The sequence below is a fragment of the Scyliorhinus torazame genome, chromosome 13 (genome assembly GCF_047496885.1).
Source record: "Scyliorhinus torazame isolate Kashiwa2021f chromosome 13, sScyTor2.1, whole genome shotgun sequence".
Taxonomy (NCBI): Eukaryota; Metazoa; Chordata; class Chondrichthyes; order Carcharhiniformes; family Scyliorhinidae; genus Scyliorhinus; species Scyliorhinus torazame.
The window spans coordinates 40,888,577-40,905,269 of record NC_092719.1 but is presented as its reverse complement, the minus strand read 5'-3'; the positions used below and the strand labels follow the sequence as shown (position 1 = coordinate 40,905,269).

General features: G+C 40.1%; 1 protein-coding gene across 9 annotated transcripts in view; it reads right to left on the bottom strand.

The window, feature by feature from the left end:
* Positions 1-16,693, bottom strand: part of tubgcp6 (tubulin gamma complex component 6) — a 70,289-nt gene that overhangs the window by 48,900 nt on the left and 4,696 nt on the right. For 8 of the 9 annotated variants that reach the window (XR_011934047.1, XM_072471427.1, XM_072471425.1 and 5 more), the window contains 8 exons: positions 15,803-16,643; positions 14,681-14,844; positions 11,508-11,718; positions 8,372-8,545; positions 7,070-7,191; positions 5,542-5,617; positions 1,669-1,778; positions 1,474-1,565 (listed from right to left, as the gene is read on the bottom strand). Coding sequence is in view for 8 of the 9 variants with exons in the window: in XM_072471427.1 (XP_072327528.1) it covers positions 1,474-1,565; positions 1,669-1,778; positions 5,542-5,617; positions 7,070-7,191; positions 8,372-8,545; positions 11,508-11,718; positions 14,681-14,844; positions 15,803-16,576 (1,723 nt within the window). In the remaining variant the exon portion in view is untranslated. The remainder of the gene's footprint in view (positions 1-1,473; positions 1,566-1,668; positions 1,779-5,541; positions 5,618-7,069; positions 7,192-8,371; positions 8,546-11,507; positions 11,719-14,680; positions 14,845-15,802; positions 16,644-16,693) is intronic. The other variant, XM_072471432.1, reaches the window with a different exon arrangement.

The window sequence follows — 16,693 nt, the reverse complement described above, 5'->3', positions numbered from 1 at the left end:
GTCTTGGGTTACAGGGAGATATAGATGGGGTGGTCAAATGGGAAGAAAAGTGGCAGATGGAATTTAACCCTGAAAAGTGTGAAGTGATACACTTTGGAAGGAGTAATGTGACAAGAAATATTAAATTAATGGCCTGACACTGGGTAGTTCCGAGGAACATGGGGACCTTGGCGTGTTTGTCCACAGATCTAAGGCAGAGGGCAGGTTAATAGGGTGATGAAAAAGGCAAATGGGACACTTACCTTTATCAATCAAGACACAGGTCATGTTGGAGCTGCATAGAACTTTGGTGAGGCTACAGCCGAAATACTGTGTGCAATTCTGGTCGCCACATTATAGGAAGGATGTGATTGCACTAGAGCGGGTGCAGAGGCAATTCACCAGGACGTTGCCTGGGATGGAATATTTAAGTTATAAAGAGAGGTTGGATAGGCTTGGGTTGTTTTCGCTGAAGAAGTGAAGACTGAGAGGTGGCGAGATGTACAACATTATGAGGGGTATGGACAGGGTGGATAGGGAGCAGCTGTTCCCCTTAGTTGAAGGGTCAGTTACAAGGGGACACAAGTTCAAGGTGAGGGGCGGGGGGGGGAGGGGGGGTTTGTTTTACCCAGCGGATGGTGTTGGTCTGGAATGCACTGCCTGGGAGGGTGGTAGAGGAGTTACCTCACATCTGTTAAAAAGTACCTGGATGAGTACTTCGCACATGTTAACATTCAAGTGTTGGAAAATGGGATTATGTAGGCAGGTCAGGTGTTTTCATGTGCCGGTGCAGACTTGATGGACCAAAGGGCCATTGCCTTATTCTGTTAGGACAAAAGTTGCAAGAGCTACAGAAACCATGCTGGATATTTTCCTTTGTTTTCTCCAGGGTGGTGACGAGATAATCATAGTTATCACTTCAAAATTACAATTACAGATGACTCCAAAATACCCACAAATAAGAAAACATTCAGAGTTGTTAGGCACCTGGACATAGCACGAGGGAAAAGAAAATACACAATCCAGCTGGTACGATGTGGAATACACTGTTTAAAAGGAGGGTGGAAGCACATTCAAGAATAAATTTGAAAGGGAATCAGACAAATACTTGAGACGAGCGGGCTATATGGAAAGTGCAGGAAGGACTCCTTGGAAAGAGCCAGCACAGACTTGATGGGCTAAATGGCCTACTTCTATCCTGCACAATATGATTCTATCAAAGAGCACAATGGGCCAAATGATGTTCTTTTGCATTGCATCATTCTATGATTCTCAATGGAAGAAACGTGAAAACAAAAACGACAACGGCACTCTATTGCCTTTCCAAGCCAAAAGCCTTTGAAGTCCCACAGCAGATGTCAACTATTACAGAGTAGGGTTGCTCTTGCATGTCATACTTAAATTACTTAATAGAAGTAATTAAACTTAAATTGCAAGGAAGTTGCAATCATATTTCCTTATATATTCTGCACATTTTAATTCGCGCGGCCTTACCTCGGAAATTAAGGTAGTCCTCATTCACCTGGATCATGAACTCTCCATACGCATCTCTACAAATACCACTGTAAACCCAGTCATAGACAAATCTAAAAAAAAATATCATATTTATACCTGGAAACAAGGCAATAAGGAATTGCATTGTAAAATACATCAATTGAGGTAAAAGAGTGAAACCTCAATAATACTGACCTCGTATATGGCTCACAGCTGTTTTTCAACAGAGAGAGCAGCACTGGATAGTGCTCATTACTACAGTTATTCAGAGCTTCCTTGTACAAATAAGACAACAGTTTTACTCCCTGATAAAAGAAAACAAGTAAAGAAATTAATGATGAATCTTGAGAGAAATTTTTCTTGGAATGATGATTGAATTACAAATGGCTATTAATCGAATACCTAAACTGCTGCAGCTAGAAAGTTAGGCAGGCAGTTAACATTTATATAGCACCTATCAGAGCCTCGGGACAAAGTGCTTTCCAATCAATGAGATTTTCCAAAATGGCACAATATAATTCAACAAAAAGCAATATGAATAGCCACGGTTGTGTTACTAAAGAGATGAACATCAGCTTGGACACCTGTTGAACACTGGGCTGAGATATTAGCTTGTGCATTTCATAACATAGACAGTTGTTTCTCCAAGATCCTTTGGGAAGGCAAGCAGCATGAATTGGGTCCACATCTCCCAAATCAGGATGGGCAGTCTCCCAAAGTTCAGACACTGCTGTACAGCTTAGGTGCAAATGATTGCAGCTGGGTTCTTAGCCACCACATAAGCTGTGGGTGGGAATGCAAGACAGGATTTGTTTGCCAAATTTCCCAAAATAATTCAGTTTTTTATACTGTCAATTGTAACCTGGAGCTAAATCTGCGCCTCCCTTTAAAATAACCCTGGGTTTATCAGCTCGATTTTCCCACTTCCAACTATGGTGTAGAGGACTTGGTTCAGTTGCATGAGAGCATGGAGACAAAAACATGCCCTCCACCAATCAGATGTGTGATGAATGTAGGAATTTCAGATATATTGTATTATATGTATTTGGTGCAGTGAGGGTTAAAAGCCTGGGATAGCTTGACTGCTGCTATCATGTTTTTAAAAATCCTGGTTTAAAAGACAGCTAGGCTTTTTGGAGCCAGGGGTGCAATTAAAGCATCGTAAAAGTTTGGACTAATGATGTTTATTTATACTAAAAGGGTTCCCCGAGGAATGGATAATTAGAGACAGTGTTCAGCTTAGTAAGATGATGTCATTAATGAGAGGAACCAGGGGCTGAAGCAGTCAGCTATTGACATTTTCAGTTAGCTTTTGACAGGAAGGTGAGCTGATAAGGTTTATGAAGAATACAGCCAGTGATTCGGCATTGTTCTGACAGGGTGTCAGGTCTCTTTTTTTTTCAAGCAGTCTCAAAGATCTCTCTTTCTTAAAGTGGAGTATACAAGACATCTCTTTACAGCAAATATTCCTGAGTTTGTTAACTGTATTTAAAAGTGGATTATGACCCAAGATAGTTTTGCTGTAGGAGTTGAAATAAAGATAGCAGTTAAGGGTTATTGTGTCACTGAATTAATTAACATTATTTAAGGGGTAATTGGGAGCTATTTTCTTGAGTGAAGTTAGAAATATTTTAAGACAGGGCAGCACGGTGGCACAGTGGTTAGCATTGCTGCCTACGGCGCTGAGGACCCGGGTTCGAATCCCGACCCTGGGTCACTGTCCGTGTGGAGTTTGCACATTCTCCCAGTGTTTGCGTGGGTTTCACCCCCCCAACCCAAAAGATGTGCAGGATCGGTGGATTGGCCACGCTAAATTGCCCTTCAATTGGAAAAAATAATTGGGTACTCTAAATTTATTTTTTTAAATTAAAAAAATGTAAGACTTTCTTAGTAATAAACATTTGTTTTAATATACCATATCCATATTTTGTGTGAAATCACTCCTGAAGTGAGGTATCCTTTCCTCACAATCTTAAAAAATAAAAAAAATATTGGGGTCTCGATTCAGTATCCTAGCAAATGTTGGGGTCTGGTCCGGGATGGTAGTAGATGACAAACTTTACTTTACAAATAATGACTACTACCACTAATTTTAGACTAAGAACTACCTCCAGAACTCTACAACACTTTACAAGTTTCAGTACGAACCAACACTCTTGAGATGTTTCCTGCAAACTCTAAATCCTGTGGTCATGCTTCTACTATATGCACCATTCTCATCTCCATGACCAAAAATGGAACAGAAAGCCTAAAGGATATTTGGGCAAATATTAATGCAGCAAGTAGTAGAGTCTGACCCTAAACAACATCACCTATAGAAAAATACAGGGACACCAATTCAAAATCAAAAGTGGCACATATTGTCCCACCAGCATACAGCATTTTGAGCAGCACTTAAGGATATTGCCAAAGTCATGACTCAGGGTCCAGAGAACTACATGCCTGCTGTTTACTGGAGAGATAGCGGGAGAGAGAGAGAGAGAGAGAGAGCGAGAGGGGGGGAGCGCGCGCGGGAGGGAGAGCGCGCGGGAGGGAGAGAGAGAGAGAGCGCGCGGGAGGGAGAGAGAGAGAGAGAGAGAACGCGGGAGGGAGAGAGAGAGAGAGAGAGAACGCGGGAGGGAGAGAGAGAGAGAGAGCGCGCGCGGGAGGGAGAGAGAGAGAGAGCGCGCGGGAGGGAGAGAGAGAGAGAGAGCGCGGGAGGTAGAGCGCACGGGAGGGAGAGAGAGAGCGCGCGGGAGGGAAAGAGAGAGCGAGAGCGAGAGAGCGGGAGAGAGAGGGAGCGGGAGAGATAGAGAGAGCGGGAGAGAGAGAGAGAGAGCGAGAGAGAGAGAGAGAGCGAGAGAGCGAGAGAGAGCGGGAGAGAGAGAGAGAGCGGGAGAGAGAGAGAGAGCGGGAGAGAGAGAGAGAGAGAGCGGGAGAGAGAGAGAGAGAGCGGGAGAGAGAGAGAGAGAGAGCGGGAGAGAGAGAGAGAGAGAGAGAGAGCGGGAGAGAGAGAGAGAGCGGGAGAGAGAGAGAGAGAGAGAGAGAGCGGGAGAGAGAGAGAGAGAGAGAGAGAGAGAGGGAGAGAGAGCAAAAGAGAAAGAGAAAGAGGATTCTCTGCAATGAGCAGGTTAGCATGACTTTTGCTACTCGCTGCAAAAAAAGACATCTCTCCACATGGTGGAGTGCAGCCTACCCACAATAGAAACACAGCTGAAACATCTGTCAATGAGTGATGACTGGCCTCTGCTTCGAACTGGGGAAATACCATATTGTACAAGTCCTTTTCTTGGACACAACACAGATTATGCCCTCATTGTAGCTATTCACCCACTGGCCACAAGGCATACAAACCCCACCAGCATGACCAATAATAGAGGACTCCTCACATCAACTGCATTCCTAGTTAACGTCTTAAGCCAGGGTAAGACAATCTTGACTCCACCCTGACCATCGTTGTTTCCAATGTAGGCACCTTGATGATTTCTTGGCGATAGGCGATCTCAAATATAACATTGGCTGCACTTCAAAAGTATTTCATTGGTCAAGTGGTGCTTGGTAAAGCAAGTTCTTTGTGCTTTCTTCCACTGTGCAATTGCAATATGCTGCAACTTCAGAACCTAATAAATTTAATCTTTGGATTCAAAGCTGCATGTACAACACCTACCACACATTAGCACGGTAACACTTCTCGGATTGTGACTGTCAACATGAGAACAGATTCTGTGCACCAAATTTCATGAACTCAACCAAGGTGGCAATGGATGGCTACAATTAGTATGCATTCCCAGGTTATGAAAGGAAAACAAATAAAAACAGGCTATGGTTCCTGCTCCTGATCACTACTTAAGTGATCCCTGCTGGAATTGTGCCTGCCAATATATGCAGGTACTTGCAGCAGGGCAGCCTTAAGCGTTGTGGAGTTTAAAACACATTTGAATGACCAGTCAGTACTCTCAGTTCTACTTGGACAAAGTACTGGAAGGAAACTCTTGCTTATGGAAAATGACCACAACCAAGAAGGCAATATCTACAGAAGATGACGAGAAAGAACAATGATTCAGAGCAGAAAAAGAAACACAAACTTACAGTGGGAAACGGTGATGAACTTCCTCGGTTTACTCCTAGCGCACCCGATCCTATACCACATAATTCAGACAAATACCTGCAAAGAGCAGACTTATTATTCACTATTATTCCAAGCAATTGTGTCTTAACTGCTACCTGGCAAATGAAAGTCAAATTAACAACAAAAATAAATTGATTAATACACAAAGTATTATAAACCCCAAATGGCTACATAAATATTTTTAAATGCCCAACGGTTGTAATGAAACCATTTATTATGATCTGTTTTTCTCATTCTGATGTCACATCATAATTACGGTCTTCCCAAAGGTTACTTGAACATTATTCCTGTTTATTTTGGATTCTCCAGCAGAGGATGTAGGTTTGCTGGATCCGCCTTATCAATCTATTATCTTTAAGGACATGAATTAGGTTTTAAATCCAAGAGAATACAAATCAAATTTATATAACTTGTCTTCATAATTTAACTCGTTAAGAACTTGTATAATTCTGACAAAATTGCACTGCTCACACTCCAAGACCAATTATTTTTCCTGAGGTTCAGTAACATTAAACGGAATGCAGTACTTCAGATGAATTCTGAAAGGCTCCATAACACTGAAGCACCACTTCTTTTGTAATCACCATTCTGTATTTCAATTGCAAGCAGGCCTGGACAGTAGATTTTACTTTAACTTTACAATTTTTAAGAAGTGTTCAAATTATGGGGGCGATTCTCTGACCAGCGAAACCCACATCCCATGAATGAAAAAAAAACATCAATTCTGTTTCCTCTCCACAGATCCTGTCTGACCTGTTGGGTATTTCCAGCATTTTATGTTTTTATTTCAAATTTTCAACAATGGCAGAATTTCAATTTTGTCCTATTCTGATTCATCTTTCTTGGATCCAAACTATTGCACCATATGCTTTCTCGCAATGAACTCCATCCATCAGTTTGGTGCACTCATTTAATCTCTGCTCTTTTGTAACTTCCTGCGCCCATCAACGCATCTTATTCTGCTTTCTCCTTTTTTGAATTCTGGCATTTTACTTTTGCCAAGTGTTTCATTTACCTCAAAGTAAATATTTTTAGTATTTTTTAAAAAGGTCCAAACTCATCATGGTCGGGAATTAGTATGTCAACTAAGCCTCTGAGCCAGATTAATAATCACACTTGGGTATTCATACACTTAGAAGGTTTACAGATGGAAGAGGTGTGGATTGCTTTATAAACTAGGGATTGCTCTCATGCTAAGATTTCACCTAAACATATTGTTAACCAAGTTGTACCTTTGTTATTAAATCTGATGTTGCTAGTTAACATGGAATATGTTTCAGGTCTTTGAAAATTGATAGGCAAACCCATTATACAAAAAAGTTAATTACACAGTAAATTAACAAATTTAATGAAAATTATTTTAATCCAAATAAAATCATTCTTGCAAATTGAAACCGATAACTAGAGATATAAGTGAAAGGTTCCTGCTTAGAGATAAACACAAACTTGACTGCAACGTACATATTACTCAAAGATGACCACACTGACCTTAGTTGGCGCCCCAGTTTCCTGAAGAGAAAGACGATTGGTAAAAGGCTCAATGATGGAGGAGTTGATAACACACAAGCTCGATAATATTGAAGATATTTCCTCAAACCACTTGTAAAAGCCTAACAAAAAAGGATAACTTGTTCAATTTGTTTCCCACTTTTATTCTTACACTAGTATATTAACTTTGGTACAATACACAATTCAACTATTTTTATGTTCTGAAAAGCAAAATCAGCCAACATACTTCCCCAGTTATACGTTGCTGGACCTAACATGTCATTAACAATTATGGCTCAAGATTGTTGCAAACTTAGGATTTTAAGTCAAAGACTAATGTCTAAAGATGGGAAATGGGGTATAAATGTCTCAAGCAAACATGATTCAGTAAAACCTTAAAAAAAGCTCCTATAAATTGCATCGCTTATTTTGAGATATAGGCTGGAATTTTCCACTCCCGTTCTTCTTGGGTGGGTTTGGTAACAGGAGTGGAAATTCTCGCGAGAGGCCCAAACCACATTTTACGTCGGCGGGAGGGTGCGACAAAATTGTACCCCCTCTTCCTCCCACCCCCCCCACATGAATTTATGCCGTTATTCGGCCTGCATGCCTGATCAACCCCCACCCAATTAGATAATTTATTTACATTTGCGTGAGATCACACCGCCATGAATTTCGACTGGTCTTCCACAATGTGCACATGGCGAGTAGATCTTCCGGAGAAGCTCAGGTGAGTACATTGCTCTGGGGAAGAGGGTCACTTCCCCTGCCACCACCCATGCAGTGCCAGGGGGGTTTGCATTGAGAGGGGGATTACAACTTTTGGCAACCCGGGCGTCCTTTAAAAATGCCACACCAATCTTTAAAAAAACAAGTTACTGGCGGGGTGGACTCCTGGCGGGGTGGACTCCAGCATATCATGGGACCCATCCCTTCAACTTTTCTGCACTAAGTTTCTCCAATATGGCAGAGAAAGCCGCCATTGGCGTCAGTGGCTACAATGCCTCTTTTTCCGCCCACTGCTTCACTGCAGAAAATAGATAAATTCCGCCCGTAGAATTTGAAATGCCATGCATTGAGAACATAATTTCTTTTTAGCTTTGTAGCTAAAGGCTCTGACAAAAGTCACATCATCACTCTAACAAGGATTTGAACTTCGCCCTGGAGTTAATGCGTTAGTCAAGGCAGTGACAAAAAAGTATGATGATATTTTTGTGTTCAATTTTCCTGGCAATAATCTAAGTATGTCATTGTTATTGAGCAAAATGAAAAAAAAAGTCCAAATACAAAACTGATTGAAACCTGGAAAACAAGGCCTTTATTGTACGTAGAGTCAAGAATCGGCTGAAGAGAGAAGTGACTGAGGCGAGTGTAATGTGTTCCATTTTCTGCCAATTCAGAGAGGAGGTTATACATACTCTCAGGGGACGTTCCTGAAACGTACACTCCTTGCTGGACTATAAATGCCTGGAGAGACTGAAAAGAGATGACAGAAATAAAAGAAAAATCATTAATATATTGGTTTAAACATATAGATGAATTGGTTCTCCTCAGTTTCAAACGACACTTGTATTTATTGGTGTATTATTCTCTAGTTACTACAGTAATGTTTGTAATTAAGGACAACCAGCATCTTTTTAAAATTCCAGCTGTTTAATTACCGTGGCATGTTTCGTACTTTTTATGTAGTTCAATTGTTTTAATAAGGTGAGAGATTAATTCATTGTGAACACTGCAGCTCATGTAGCATGAACCAGTCAAAGGCCTAGAGTTCTGATGAGTTGCAATGTAGGAAAGCCATTATGCAAATATGGGTTTTCACCCACCTTCAAAAGAAGCTAAGCCAACGATACCTGTAAAATAGGGTAATTCTTCTGGGCTGGGATTTCGAGATTTAGCATGATCAATAATCCTTTTTATTTGTACCATTCATAATGTGGTCAGACATGTAGATGATGTTTCCACACTTCTGGCAGGAGACCAAAACCCGGGGTCATCAAAGTAGAGCAATCTTTGGGAGAGTCAATGGGGTTTACAGTAGAAACTTACTTGCTGATAGTGTGAGATTGTTAAAACTTTTCTTTTATTCATTCAAAAGATGTGGGCGTCTTATTGTCCATCCCTAATGGCCCTCGAGATGGTGGTGGAGCTGACTTCTTGAATTGCTGCAGTCATATGGTGTAGGTACACCCACTGTGCCACCAGAGGGGAAGTTCCAGGATTTTGAACCAGCGACAGCGAGGGAACGGCGATATATTTCCAACGTAGGATGGTGAGTGGCTTGGAGAGGAACTTCAAGGCGGTGGTATTCCCTTGTATCTGCTGCCCTTAACCTTCTAGATGGTAGCGGTTGTGAGTTTGGAAGGTGCTGTCTAAGGAGCTTTGGTGAGTTCCTGCTGTGCATCTTGTAGATGGTACACACAGCTGCAACTTTGCGTTGATAGTGGAGGAAATGAATGTTTGTGGAAGGGGTACCAATCAGGCAGGCTGCTGTGTCTTGGATGGTGTCAAGCTTCTTGAGTGTTGTTGGTGCTGCACTCATCCAGGCAAGTGTAGAGTATTCTATCATATTCCTGACTTGTACCTTGTCGACTGTGGCCAGGCTCTGGGGAGTTAGGAAGTGAGTTATTTATTGCAAATGTCGAGCTTCTGACCTGCCCTTGTAGCCATAGTATTTATATGGCTAGCCCAGTTGTGTTTCTGGTCAACGGTAACCCTAGCATGTTAATAGCAGGGGATTCAGCGATGATAATGCCGTTAATGTCAAGCGACAGTTCGATTCTCTCTTGTTGGAGATGGTCACTGCCCGTCACTTGTGTGGCGCAAATGGTACTTGTCACTTTGCAGCCCAAGCCTGGACATTGTCTTGTTGCATTTGGACATGGACTATCTTGTTGCATTTGGACATGGACTATTTCATTATCTGAGGAGTCGTGAATGGTGCAATCATAGCAAACATCCCCATTTCTGATTTTATAAAACACTCCTTTCAGGTGATGGGAGCATTTCACTTGCACCTCCAATTTGGATCCTTGTATTTGCTGCTCCCAATGCGATCTCCTCTACATTGGGTAGACGGCAGACTAGGTGGCCGCTTTGTGGAGCACCTTTTCTCCATCTGCAAACATGACCCCACCTTCCTCTCACTTGCCATTTCAACTCAGCATCTTGCTCTCATTAAGGAAGACTAGAAAATTACAGCCAGAGTCTCTGCAATTTCATATCTCACTTTCCTCAGTATCCTTGGATGCATCTCATCCTGTTCTTGGCGGCCTTTCCAATACCATGTCCTTTTGAATTTGAAATCCCTCTAGTGTATTAATTACCTACTCTTTCACCATGGCCAGAGTAGCATCTTCTTCCTTGATAAAGACAGATGCAAAGTATTCATTTAATAGCTCAGCTATTCCCCGTGCCTCCCCTTTTTGATCCTCAATTAGCCCTACTCCTTCTACCACCTTTTTACTATTTATAATGTCTTTAGAAGACTTTGGGATTCCTTTTATGTTAGCTGCCAGTCTCTTTTCTGATATTCTCTCTTTGTTTCTCTTATTTGCTTTTTCACTTCTCCTCTGAACCTTCTATACTCAGGCTGGTTCTCCATTATATTATTCCCCGGACATGTGCCGTAAGCATACCCCTCCTTCTTCATGTTAATCTCTATCTCTTCTGTCATCCAGCGAGTTCTGGATATGTATGCCCTACCTTTCCCCTTCAAGGAAATATACCTCGACTGTGCCCTAGCCATCTCTTCTTCGTTGTTCAGCTTCTGTTTTTCCCGCCAACCTTTGAATCCAATTTATTCTGCCCGGATCCATTCTTACTGCATTGAAGTTGGCTTTTCCCCAGTTAATTACTCTTAATCTAGCCTGTTTATTGTTTTTCATAGCAAATCTAAACCTTTTGATACGATAATCACCGTCACTAAATATTCTCTTACTGATATTTGATCCATTTGGCCCACGACATTCCAAAGAACCAGGTCGAACAATGCATACCCTCTTACTGGGCTGGCAACACACTGCTGAATAAATTTTCCTGGATACACTCCAAGAGATTTTGACCCTCTTTGCCTTTCACACTATTATCCCAGTCTATATTTGGATAATTAAAGTCCCCCATTATAACTATTCTGTAATTCTAGCACCTCTCTAACTTCCTTGCAAATTTGTCCCTTGACATCCTTTCAACGAATTGGTGTCTGATAGGCTATACCAAGCAATGTAATGGTCAAAAACTAAAACCTCATCTCATTCTTTTAGACTTATCAGTATCCAGCAAAAAACCTTTAGTTCGAAAAATGTTGCAATGTATTGTTGTAACAGCGTCACGAACATACAATGTTAAATGTAATGCTTATTAAATGGAACATTTAAAAAGACGTGATTAATAAACAAGTACAATGCATCTAACTAGAAATAGAATATAAATTCTCCACCTGATTCAGAGAAAAAGTCATCGATGCTACACCAATGAGGACATTCAGGACATCTTTGACTAATTCAGATTCTTTTTGAAGTATAGCTTGTGTTGGCTGCAACAGTGTGCCACCGATGAGCTGTAGCTCACTTTCACGCAATCGGTAGAAGTTGTCAAAAGCTTCTCGACCTGCTTCAGTGAGGTATGGCTCCTCTTTTTTACCTGGAGGACTACAAAAGAAAACCATCTTATTTTCTGGAAGTCAATTGTCTTAGTTAAATCATAACTTTACTGACAGCACATTAAAAACATTCAAGACTCCAGCTAAGTGCGAATTAAGTAATCTTTTTGCTATTTTTTGTGGTGGGTGTGTGCTACACGTTTCATAGAAAACAAATCTCTGCATTCTATACCATTGATCACTTACTCTATTAAATGCTACTCAGTTAAAGATTTGATCCACACTTTTAAGATAAAAATGAAACAGAATAACCATTCAGCTTTATTTCATTTATCAGCCTATGTAGTACCTTAAGGACATGTACAAAGCACAAGAAACAAAAAACGTACTTATTTTGAACTTAATCCACTATCTTTCCAGCATTGACTTTATTTTCCAGAGCTGGCAAACTGCAATATTAGACCTTCTACTTGCTTCACCTACCTTTTTTGACAGGTAGTGGGAACTGATAACAAACTAGAATGCAATTCTTGCCAACCACAAAGCTGCAAAATACTTTGTAACATTTCTCAATCAATACAACATTGGAATGCAACATGTCTGCAAAGTTATATCGTTTCCCAAGAAAGAAACGACTGTATAGAAAAAAATACGGTGGCAAGAGTGACATTTGCTGCAGTCATAAAATATAATGAAGTCACTGTATGTTGTAGTTCCGTGACTGATATTGCTGCTCATCCAGGTTTCATGCCAAACATCATGACGACATTCCTGGAATAAAGACACGGCAGAAAATGCACCAAATGTTACTGACTGCTGATAAAAAGCAGGAGAAACACTATTTAAAACCCTCATAGTATTAAATAGCCACTTTTCTCCTACAAGTTCAAACCAAGGAACTTATCTCCTTTCTAAATAAAGGCCCTTGGCTATAATGCAATGTATCAAGAGCTGGATGTTTAGTTCTGATGCAAAATTAAGGAGATAAGCGGAGTGCACAAGCCAATACATTAATGGGTCCTGGTACTTAGCTAATGCAGCTAATCTAATTGGAAACTTAATGAAGTTGAAAGCAACGTTGTTTCATTAAAATTCCTTTACAAAATTACTGTTACAATTTACAAAAGAAACAATTTGCCTCTAATCTACATAAACAAAAATTTCTATTTAATTTCATATGTTTAAAATTACATTTTATTCCCCTCTTATGTTCTCAACCAGAAAATGGGTACAGCTTGAGCAAATTGCTCAAAAGGTTTCCCCCACAGCAATATTTGCTAAGCATGACAGGGAGGGCAAGTGTGAATTCACAATTGTGCAAGGTTCCAAGCTGCTGATCTGTCCTATACTGCATTAGTAAGAACAACTTTCAATGATATGGTAAGTTTGGTCAAGTGGATTTGGGAAAGGAGTTTGAGATGATAGCAGGGCAACTTTAAGTGGGAACATAATAGAAACCAAAGACAAGGGAACACTGAGAAGGAGAAAGAAAGGGAGAATGAAAGGAGATTTCAAGAGTATGGGATGCCAGCATTAAAGTCAAAACATATATTCAAATTGAAATTGAGAACCAGTTCTGCTACCATATCAGTTCAACATCAATAAGAATGTACAATAAAAAGAGCAACATGTGACATGAATTAAACCCCCGAGACATTTTGGAGCATCTATAACAAAAATGGCAACTCCAATTGAAACTGGGGATTTCTAGAGGGATGGAATTGAAAAGCAGAGTTATGTTACAACTGCACAGAAATTGGCTAGACAATAAACCAATTAATATGCATTAAGCACCTTAACTGTGAACCATTTTAGCCTCCCTATTATGAAAAGGAGAGGGGTTGGAAAAATTGCAGCAACAAAAAAAATTACAAAAGGTTACAGAAACTACGCCTTTAGGAAAGACTGCGCAGGCTGGAGAAGACAGAGAGACAACCTGATTAGAGGTCATGAAGATAAATAAATTATTTGACAAGGTGTTTGAGAGTAAAATGCTCCCCTTTTACACAAGATGAAAACTAAGGGTCATATATAAAAGATGTCAGTAACAAATTCAATAAGGAGTTCAGGAGAAACTTCTTTACACACTAAGTGGTGAGAATGCAGAACTCGCTAACATAAATTATGGAGGCAAATAGCATGGATGTATTTAAGGAGAAGTGAGATAAGGGCAAGGAATAAAGGAACAGAGAAATATGTTGATGGGGTTAGTTGAAGGGTGGAAAGAGAGTAATATGAAGTATTAACACTAGCATAGATCAGTTGTGTCAAATGTTTTATTTCTGTGGTGCAAATGCTCTGTAAACAGCCAAGATCTCACGACTTTGCTTTGTGGATATTAAAAAGTTTACCATGATATTAATAAAGCAAGAACTTCAAACAGCACAGATTCATTATCTAGAAGTTAAACTTCCTATAACCTTTGTAGCCAGAGTATGAGATTTTGATACACCATATAGATAAAATAATTTCTAGAAAAATTAGACATTTGGACCCTTATAGTGATGTTTATCAAGATGTTGCACCGCATTAAGATGAAGGTTTAATCATTATTTCCAACTGCATTCTTAACCTCAGTGACTTTAGGCTAGGATAACATTCACAACCCTATAGTTAAGAGAAGAAAAGAAGGAAAAGCAGGTCATTCATTGACAACATCATGAACTGTTGCAGGATAGCTATCGGTGAGAGCTGAAAGCAGAATGTCTGCCCTCCGCCCCACTGAAGACTAATGCAGGATATGTGGAGCTGAGGAAGGAATACATTTAATAAAAATGAACTGAATTCAAAGCTATTTCTTTTATCTATTTAGATGTTGGGAGTCTATAAATTCGTCAAGTAGAGGGCTAAATTCTACACCCCCCCACCCAATCCGTCAGCTTACTTGAAGGCAGGGAGAGCTTGTAAAACAAAACGAGTGGCCTGCTCACCACCTTCTGTGTTCTAAATGTTATTAATTTAGCATGACCAAAATACAGTAAAACTACCCATAAAATACATTTTTCACTTACCAGCCAATTAGTTCCCAACATCTATATTTACTGGGTTCATAAGTAAGCACTGCATTCCACAGATCAATGTCAGGAGATGTACTAGGCTCTGACTGGGAATCGGGAGTAAGATTAGATGCTGACTGAAATCCTTCATCTTCCGACTGGTCAATGCTTTGAGGAACCTGTATAAATATACTGTATTAAGCTTCAGCTTGCAAAGAAATATCACACTCTTTGTTAGAAAAATTGTTTATAATGATACTTAAAGACAAAATTCAGCTCTTCCCAGTAACAAATTGGTCTGAAAGACTACAAACTCAAAATCAATGGAAATCTATTGTATTTTCTTCAAATTTTTACAAACAACTTTGTACTCCTTAGCATATATTAACAACGGATCATCTTGGCTAAGAATTTGTTTCATCTGATGAACATCCTGAGTTAAGTGCATTCTCATGCCGTCAGTCCATAAAGCAGTAAGAATTAGGTTTACAGCTAATTTTCTGTATGGTAACACTAGCAAGCTTATTCATAAGTTGCATATCTGGAGGAGTGAGAAATGTGCTGCCATTAATGGTTGACTGTAAACTGCCAGGTAATCAACCAAAACATGATCTTGCTGATGTCTCCAGTTCATTAGCCAACACAATAGACAGAGGAACTGCTACAAGAACAATTTGTTGACACATCAACCTACACTGGCTGAGTAGCCCTTTTCCTGCTTTCAAACCAGGCATCTTGGATTTTCAATGTGCCATCAGCAAATGAATAAAACCAAAATCAAAAGCTCTTAAACAGGTATGACAATTTATCTCGCAACCTGGCTTTTCTCAATGTATTTTTTTTATGATTTTAGTACGAGTCACATTAAAAACTAAACAGCTTCCATGATTGCTCGCTCTGAAACACGTCAACATGATAGTTAGATGGCTTGAAAATTTCATTCTTCCATTCATCAAAAATGATTGTGCTGACGTTCACTTGCTTACATGGGATTCAAGTGTATGTAAAATGGATTTGCAGGAAATTCATGAGTAAATTGATAGCACAAAGAGGCATAATTTCAGGTGTAATTTCTGAATTACGCTGCCACAGGAAATTTGATCCTATATCTGCAACGTTATACTTTATTTCACTTACCCGAATTTTGAGTCCAGTTATATCCACATTGTCTGGCACTGCAGGCAAATCCAACTTAATTTCCATTTCGCAAGTACGGCTACCTACGAGCGCACCAAACAGTGATACTCGGGTATCTTTCTCATACTTATCACCAGCTAAGTCATTATGGGAAAATAGTCCAATGCAAGGTAACCCACTATTAGGTTTTGCATCCATTAACTGAAGGGTACGCTGTACATTATCATAAAATTGCACGTCTTCATTGGAAATGAAGGACAACAGTCCCGATTCAAACAAGCTCACATCATAGTGGTCATAGCCCTGAAGTTTTACATTTCTTCCAACATTTTTATTGTTCAAGAAATAATCCCTTTTCTGTGGCTGAAGTTGATATGGTCCAGTTCCTGCAAGCTCAATCAGAAGTTTCAGAACAGAGTTCAGATCAGTTTGTGGCATACATGTTGATTTTTCTAATTGCTCTGTAAGGTCCTCTAAGTGATCGGCGTCCACACCCATTCCAGCCACTCTCAAGTTGAAAGACAGCATCAAGATTTTGTTCTTCACGGGTAGCTTACTGATATCAGACTGAGACTTCAGAGTCGCTTCATCTCTGAAAAGATTGACAAATAGTGTATTGTAAACAACCCTTTTCAATTTTTCTTTGAATTGTTTTCGGTCGAGTCGTCTTTTTCCCAAGTAGCATTTCCATGATAAGCCCACCATCTGGGCTTCACAGAGGTCTCCAAATAACTGTGTAATGCCTGACATTGATGATTCAGATATGTCAGACATGCCAAAAGTGAACAACTCTGGCCCTTAGACCCGGCACAGAGAACACCCAGCCAATTTTCCTTTCAATCTGGGGTGAAAAGGAAAAGAAAAATTCTTAAACACTAAATTGACTTTAAA